Consider the following 9085-nt stretch of genomic DNA (forward strand, 5'->3'; position numbering starts at 1 on the left):
GTTCTCGTTACTACACTTGGTACGGTGTAGGGTTTATTTAAGAGTATGCTGCTGTGACTTTTAGTTAAGTATGGTTACCAAGTGCTCAACGTCTTTTCATACACGAGGAGTGTATTATGTATAAACTTTAAATCTTGCGGTCCATTGTTATAACGCTGCTAGCATCAAACCTATATATCTCACCAACTTTATGTTGACATTTTAAATCATGTTATTCTCAGGTACAAATTAAGTCTTCCGCTGTGCATTTGCTCATATTAAGGACATTACTTGGAGTCGATCATCGCAATGGAACCAAATGTTGATGATTCCGTCCGGGAGGATTAGGACGGGTTGTTAAAATTAGACACGTTGCAATTTAGACGGTTTGCTCGATCAATTAGGCTTTTCATCTTAAGGACATAAGATGAAACGGATTGGGAGTCGTCCATCCGACATGCATGAAGCGCTCGGACCGTTTCAAAGCGCTCGGCACTAGCTTGTTGAAGGAACATCTCCTTTAACTGTGTGATCATGTCATATGCACTATGATGCTCAAAATCCTTTTGGAGTTCGGGTATCATAGTCCCAAGCATGAGGCAAGAAACTTGCAACGAATCGGTGCAATATTTCTCCCAATAAGCCATGCCTTCCGTATCATCCTCGTCCGGTTGATCGGGAATGGGGTCTTCCAACACATACGTCCTGTCCTCTAGTTTGAGGACAATTCTTAGATTGCGGAACCAATCCATGAAGTTCGTATGGTTGAGTTTTTCCTTTTCGAGGATAGACCTCAACGATAGGTTGTTAAAGTTTATTGGTGCGTTTGGAATGTTGTTGTTATTGGCGGCCATCTACAAAATTTAACAAAGTTATTTAAGTATCAATTTTAATTTAACAATCAATACCCTTTAAATCCAATTGATATTTATTAAATTTTAGAATCCAACGGTAAACCAAATTTCGGTTAGGTGACCTTTATCCCGTCATTTGATTTAGCTAGGTAGTCATTATATGACAATTGCAATCCTTTTGCAACTTCTAAGTTATGGGATCATGCAATCCTTTTGCATGGCATATTTATCCCATCAACGCCTATTTGTTCCTCATGCTTCGGTGACCCTAAGTTCATGATTCCCAAATCAAGTTGTCCTACTTGTGCTAACGTGTAAATTCAACATACAAGTGGTTAGGTGACCTTTATCCCACAAGTGTGCGAAATTTACCTCAATCATATTAGTTTGCTCATAACAGTTAGGTGACCTTTATCCCATTATGAGTTCCCTAATATTTTTAGGTGTTGCACAAAAGGATGGCGTTTAACTTGTTTACCTTGTTAATTAAAGGAATTTTAAGTTTCCATTAATTCTAGTTTAAGAAAACTTTCATGCCATACACCAACATGCATTTAGTGTATGGTTTATTTGAAATCCATTTTCAAGCCTTGTAATTTTAGCCAATTACTTGATATAAACCATTTTATATATATGATCCTTATCATGTTCTTAATAACCGATTATTAATGTCCTTTTAGCCATTTTTAATTTAACCATTTAAATTGACGTTTTGCATGTCGTTAATAATGTTTTAATTTAACCAATTAAATTGCCATTTTCTAGTTGTTGACTTGTGTGATTAACTTGTAGCATACAAACATACAATCCACATAATCATACAAAACAACCACGCATGCAAAATCATATGTTCACAATCAAGCCATTTTGGTGGACATTTGTTTAGCCGAAAATAAATGCCACCGGTAAAGGGGTTATACCACAAAGTAGGAGATTTTAAATCTCCCACTTAATCTTGCATCCAAATGCTTCTTCATGTGTTCTTCAAGTCTTCATCATCTTCATCATTTTACAAAATATATCCTAATACATTTTGTCTAAAAAAATAAAAATACAACCTAATCTATTTTACATACCAAATATAAAATAAATTACATAACCAAATGAATAATTATTACAAACCAAATTGAATAAATTATTACAAACCAAATGAATGAATAAATCAACCAAACAAACATCCATTTAAACACAAGGTCGTGGCTATGATTGTGAACAACAAATATGACCAAAATGGAACAACCCAAAACCCATTTTGGGTGTCCAAGAATTCGGCCAAACCAAGCAACCCTCCAAACCCGAAAAGTTTTTGCAATCTACTTTCATGCATGTTTATAGATTACAAAATTCATGGGTTTATAAACCATATAAGAAGCATATTCCAAAGACCTCGGCTCTAGAAACCATTGTTGGAATTCAATATAATAACATGTTCTTAATGTTAACATAATTACTAAATCAATTTAGTAAGATATATAGCAAGCGGAAGCATGATTTATTAAGAAAACAAGTGTATATATTTAACTATTTATTTGAATTCCAAGTAGATATCAAGTCTTGATAATATGCTTACAAATATAACAAGTAAAGAAGAGTGTTTATACCTCCTCTAAGATTGTTTGAGGGCTGAATTTTGGACAGCAAAATGAAGGAGAAGATGATGGAGAATATAGCTTCTAACTTGAAGCCTCAAGCAAGTAATACCCCAAGCTCTTTTACACCAACACCACCCTTAATTAGTTAGGCTTTTGACACTTGAGTGAGCTAGATTAACAAGCTAAAAAACCCCTCTCCTAACCTTGTAAAGTTTCGGCCAGCAGAATAAATGGGAAGGAATGGAGAGTGTTTTTAAGCTAGTCTCTTTTATCTATTAGTCAATCACTTGGTATCCCTTTTTTTGTTGCATGCACTTGAGAAGTGTGATCTTAAAATCATCAAAAGACAAGCATGTGTTGTCTCCTTGGAGACCCCAAAAAAAAACGTCTCCCATGTTAGTGATATAACAAGATTCACAATTTTATAAAACTCATTAAAAGGTCTTGCAAATATATATGTAAAACTTGTTATATAAAACATGCTTTTATTAAGTTACTTACATTTTATAAACCAATTTATAAAATATAACACAACATAATTATTTAAACCTATAAATAATTAAATATAAATTATCCAAATAATTTATCTCAAGTGATAATATTTTAGAAAACCAATTTTCTAAAGTTCAAGTGTAGCGTATTTATTTAACGATCCAGTTGTTAAGATTAAATACATATAAAGTGTCGGTAAGCTTGTTATTGGGTATGACCCGACTTGGATCATAACACATTAGCCACATTAATTTAATATGTCTCTCGGGCATACGAAAAACCTTCAGGTTATATAGCTGTAAATTTATAAATTCTAGTTATACATGATATAATATTTTTGACCTTTATACCCCGTACCCCCCCGCATGTGATTCGTCACTCATCAATCATGCGCCCACCAATAAGAGTCATCCTTGCGATCTGTTGTATGTTCTAAGCTACTTGAATCTTCCGCAAGTTTAGGCAGCTCTCAATGGCAACAGGACCAAACTGCCCTACATTTGGACGCCTTGCAGGTAATTATATATTACTGTAATAATTTTGCTACAATCTAATCATATGATATGACACGATTTGTTAAAAAACTTAATAAACGACTACAATGCTAATGGATGCATGTCTGATCTTTTCAGTAATTTGATGGTGCAATGGCATGAAGGCCCCTCATCCATGTTCCCTATCTACAAAAGGTTGATGGGTCTTGGTTTGTGCATACTTTTCTCTAGGTAAAAATATATACTAAACAGCTAAACGCTATATAATACTAGCTAGTTTATCTATAACAGCGGGGATGTGGACACGTGTTCCATTCACTGTTGGAGATAATCGGTTAATGAAGTGTAAAGTAGTCCCACATCGGAAAATGATAGAAAGCATTGTATATATGTAAGCTTATGAGAACCTCTTTCTATCACCAATTGGTTTTATATTAATGTGGAACTCATAAGCTTATGTGTCGTACCTGAAAAGATCCTACGGAGCTGTTATTAAACCTGTGATTATAAAAGTTGTACCAATACTAACAAGAAATTCCAAATCATGACTGTCACTTTAAATCCCTCCCAAAGTTATGTAAAAGTTGAACCAATACTAACATGAAATTCCAAATCATGACTGTCATATACAAAAGTTATCCAACAAGAAAGACTGTCATATACAAAAGTTATCCAACAAGAAAACAAAATATTAAAAGTAACTCATCATAAAATTATACAACTATATATAGATATAGTATACACTACTACACACTAGCCTTCTTCTTCTCTAATTAAAAATAAATTCCTAATTTTTCCATTTGTGTTTCTTGAAAATTGATACAAGCACCATATACATCTGAACACTCCTAACTTGCATCCTTGAAAAGGGCGGAAACAATTTCAACATAAACTATATATTCTCCAGCTTCAAACTAGAAAAACTAGAAAAGAAACTTAAAAATGTTTCATCTACTGATATTCTTATTTTTCACTGTCGCAATTGCTACAAAAGTACCCCTAGATCAAGGTTCATCCTTGATTCATGCTGATCATTGGTTGAAAAACGGGCTTCCAGGGCAGCCGTCATCAGGGGTCAACTTTAAACAGTGTGCGGGTGAGATCACTGTTGATCACACGGCTGGGAGAGCATTATTTTATTATTTTGTAGAATCTGTGACCAACTCGTCTACCAACCCGTTGATATTGTGGCTCAATGGAGGTATAGCAATTCATCACCACATGTATTTAACAAACCAAACATTAATGATCTTTAAAACAACGATTGTATATGATCGTTTAGACATAGAATTTGTAAATCAGCAAGATTGTAAAAATTTCAACAGCCATATAAGATATTATAATTTATCTTGTGATCCCCATATTTGTTCTTGGTTTGTGTAGAAGGTTTTGTAGGAATTTGTAGGTTAGCACATATATTGACCCATTAATTTTGTGGTGCCGGACCTGGTTGCTCATCACTTGGTATAGGTGCTTTAACGGAAATCGGTCCATTTGGTGTGAACCCCGATGGTCAAACCCTGTACTCCAGAGAGTTCGCCTGGAACAAAGGTTCTTTGGTATACACCATACAAGTCCATTAACAGCAATTATAGCTTTTACTTTTTTCATGTTACTGTTAAAATTAATACTGTTAAAGTATGATTATGCAGTGGCGAATGTTTTGTTTTTAGAGTCTCCTGCAGGTGTTGGGTTCTCCTATTCCAACACCACCTCCGATTACAACACAACGGGCGATCAGAGGACAGGTACGTAGTTATATACGCTCCCTCGTATAGATACACTGATACACACACACACATGTATATATGAGTTTGATCCGTCATCTTGCTTAATTTTCTATTTGTTTGTATAGCGGAAGATACGTACATCTTTCTGATGAAATGGTTTGAATTGTATCCTACATTCAAGGGCAGAGATTTCTACTTGATTGGAGAATCTTATGCAGGTTTAATTTTAGTGAATTAAGTTAGTTGTTTTTTTATTGCCATCCATATTATAAGCCCAGTAGAGAACCTTTTCCATTTCAAAAGCCACCAATAGTTATCATCCAGGCCTCTTGAATTAGCATCTTTAATTTGACTTCTACAAGTCAAATCTTGACAATTGCATAACAGTTAAATACAGTAATCCAGCCTTAGTCTTCATATATAGAAACTGATTGACTTTTAAAGGTCAACACATCAACCCGGTGGCCTAACTCAATCCAGTTATAAATCATACAGTTATATTCAGTATCTCAGCCTAACGCAACCCAGTAAATTGTTGTACAAACACCAAAGGATCTTCACCGCTACCTTTTGTCATGCAATCTCATAAATGGATTAGTTATCTCACATTTAGTAGAATACACAGGCTCAAAATTGGCTTTTAAACTCTTTATCATTGATTATTATATGGCTCTTAAATTTTTAATTAGTCAGTGAGTGTGAAAACAGGGTACTATATACCTGAATTGGCTGACATTATTTTGGAGAATGTCAAGAATTCAAGAGACTTAAACCCCATGATAAACCTTCAAGGAATAATGGTAATTAACAGCTGATTCATTTATTTTTCTTAATTTTGTAAATACTATATATGATACTCCGAGTAACATTTATTTATTTAATTATATATAACATGAGCAGATTGGAAACGGGGTGATCGATGATGAAAGTTTTCAAAGGGGAGCGATTGATTTTCTGTGGAGCCATGCATTGGTCTCACAGGAAAATCGTGACGATTTCTCCCAAAATTGCTTTGGTGGCACGTTTGGCACCCCACCTTGTAGAGAGGCTTACGAGAGGTTAAAACTAGTAATGCATGATATTAATGTTTTCAACTTGTATAGCCCAATGTGTGAGCCGTCACTCATCAATCATCCACCCACCAATAAAAGTCATCCTTGCGATCTGTTGTATGTTCAAAGCTACCTGAATCTTCCGAAAGTTCAGGCAGCTCTCAATGCCAACAGGACCAAACTTCCCTACACTTGGACGCCTTGCAAGTAATTATTAATTAATTAGCTAACTAGTATCTATTCATATGATCAGACGTAACAAACGTACAATACTAATGGGTGCATTTCTAATCTTTCAGTAATAAGTTGGTACAATGGCATGATCGCCCCTCATCCATGTTCCCTATCTACAAAAGATTGATAGGTCATGATTTACGCATACTTCTTTATAGGTAATAATACATAGTACTAAACGTTGGATATATACTTCAACATATTGCATATTTTAAAATGTATATAAGAGTATGGTTGCAAAACTCGGGCTACTCGGCCGATTTCTCGGCGATTAGTCGGCAAGATTGTCTCAGCGAGAAATCGGCAGTCAACTCGGCTAGTAACTCGGTCAACTGCCAGTCAACGGCAGTCAAACGACGTTCAACGGCGGTCAACGGCAACCAAGCCTGAATAATTGATAGATCTGTAAACAAGATGACAGTAGTTGAGAAAATTAAAGATGGAAGATGTAAAGACGTGGCTCCGGTGAGGATTTGGAAAGAAAAAGATGAAGATGGTGCACATAAAAAAGAGAGCGTATGTTGGGAGGAGAGAAAAAGTGACAGGTTGGAGAGAAAAACATGTGGACTTAATTCTCTCTATTTTTTGGGATATAGGAGTATTAATATTAATATTTTACTCCAATATTAATATTTAATTCTGTCCACTTGAAAAAGTGACAGGCTGGAGCATTACAACATATATTATATATTTTGAAAAGGTACTTGGTGTAATACGGAGTAAAGTCTAAGATAAAATTTACATTTAATATATCTAATCTAATTAATATATATAAAATAAACATATATATTTATATTTATAAGTGTATTATTTATACATATAAATAATTATTATATATTTATATCTAATTAATAATAGGAACAAACTTGATATCCACTCTTAAACTTTTTATTAATTGATATCAAACTCCCTCATATTACAAATACATTGAGAATTCGGTCCTTAAATTTTAATTTACCAAGTTAAAACATAAAACATTATTAGTTTGAGATATAATTAATTAGTTTTTATTTAAGAAGTTTAATATTTAACATATATATATGAGAATATATATATTTATCTTAAAAAGTCAACGAAAGTCAACATCCGATTACTCCCCCGAGTACTCCCCGAGTCGCCGATTACTCCTCAAAAACCTCCTGCCGAGTACTCCCCGAGTCGCGAGTTTTACAACCTTGTATAAGACTAGCTAGTTTATTTGATCGAAACAGTGGGGATGTGGACGCATGTGTTCCTTTCACCACCACGTTGTATGCAATTTCTGCTATGGGTCTCAACGTAATCGAGCCATGGCATTCGTGGGCTATATCCAATACTTCAGGGCAGGTAATTAATCAAACACGTACATTATTTTGTCGTACGTACGAAAGGCATAATTCTATTAGGTGTCCCACTGCTCACTTGGAATTTTAAAGTATAGGTGGCGGGATTTAAAGTAGTTTATGATGGGTTGACGTATGCTACGGTGTTAGGTGCTGGACATCAAGTGCCATTGTCATATCCGGATAGACTCTTTCACTTGTTGAATGAATTTATGGGTAGATTGTGATGATATAAGTACAAGGAAAATTTTGGTTAGTTAAACATGTGAATATGCAAATAGAACGTTATTAAGAGTACATTTGCATTTGATTTACCCTGTGATTATGAACAACTTGTAGATTAAACGTGATGATAGAATTTTATTGACAACGAATAAAGTGGTTTTCACTACAATTGTACCCTATTTTATCATGTACTCTTAGGCGTTAGGTTTAAATATTCGAACACATGTTAATTATTATTTTATCTTGGTTGTGAAGCATTGGAATAGTGATGACAAAAATGGTGAAGGGTAAGTTGTTAGACCACTAACCAATTTTACCATTTTTGAGCAAGAAGATAAAATATGATTAGATTCGTCTGTTTTTGGGACAAGATTCGCAAACTCCCTCGTGTTCCCGCCCTCCATTGTTTGCTTATGTCACTCAGAATAATTACTGTATAGTTTTTATATATAGTTTATATAATTACTCTAAAATAGATGCTCTACTACTATACTAATTAATGGTGTAGCAAATATGTAAGTAATTCTTTATCCAAAAAAAGATGCAAGTAATTTAATCAATACTTGTTTCGAAAGTTCACATTGAAAACCTGTTAAATATAAGAGTTTTAACAATACCAAAAAAAAAAAAATAATAATAATAAAAAAAAAATTCCAATATCACGACTCTCATCAACAACAACAACAAAACTCAATACCACATAAGTGTACGGGGGAGGTGAGATGTAGACAATCATTCCCTTATCCGAAAATAAAAACAAGTCATTTCTCCACTCAGCGTGAAACACTCTCAAGTAGAGAAAGTCATCTCTATCTCTATTCAACGGATAAAGAGATTGTTTCCGAGTGGACTTCCGGCCAATAAGTAGGAAATTTTATTTATTTTTTTAAATTAAAAATAAAATTGAGATGCCATGGAAATGGTAGAATCAAATTTCCATGTTTTAAATCCTGCATGGAATTCAATTTAGGCTCTAAACGACAGTCAAGACGCCAATAAATCGACGCTTGTTGTTGGCTCAAAAATAGAGCCGAGTGTCATATACAAATTAAAAGTTATGCAACTAAGAAAATTTAGAGTAACTCATCATAAAAACCAATGAGTAATAGCT

The 9085-nt window shown here is 34.2% G+C and overlaps 1 protein-coding gene across 1 annotated transcript; it reads left to right on the forward strand.

The window, feature by feature from the left end:
• The first annotated feature begins 4353 nt into the window (after positions 1-4353).
• On the forward strand, positions 4354-6817 carry LOC139854876 (serine carboxypeptidase II-3-like). The gene is made up of 8 exons (XM_071844151.1): positions 4354-4612; positions 4795-4797; positions 4882-4962; positions 5064-5159; positions 5267-5359; positions 5850-5941; positions 6042-6400; positions 6655-6817. The coding sequence occupies exons 1-8, from the start codon at positions 4354-4356 to the stop codon at positions 6815-6817; spliced, it is 1146 nt and encodes a 381-aa protein (XP_071700252.1).
• The last annotated feature ends 2268 nt before the right edge of the window (positions 6818-9085 follow it).

The sequence above is a fragment of the Rutidosis leptorrhynchoides genome, chromosome 1 (genome assembly GCF_046630445.1).
Source record: "Rutidosis leptorrhynchoides isolate AG116_Rl617_1_P2 chromosome 1, CSIRO_AGI_Rlap_v1, whole genome shotgun sequence".
NCBI lineage: Eukaryota > Viridiplantae > Streptophyta > Magnoliopsida > Asterales > Asteraceae > Rutidosis > Rutidosis leptorrhynchoides.

Bases quoted from the DNA above. Each gene is read 5' to 3' on its own strand.
- LOC139854876 (XM_071844151.1), top strand. From the start codon at position 4,354: ATGTTTCATCTACTGATATTCTTATTTTTCACTGTCGCAATTGCTACA. The intron at 4,963-5,063 runs GTTCTTTGGTAT...ATGATTATGCAG, and splicing joins AGAGTTCGCCTGGAACAAAG to TGGCGAATGTTTTGTTTTTA. The intron at 6,401-6,654 runs GTAATTATTAAT...AATGTATATAAG, and splicing joins TACACTTGGACGCCTTGCAA to AGTATGGTTGCAAAACTCGG.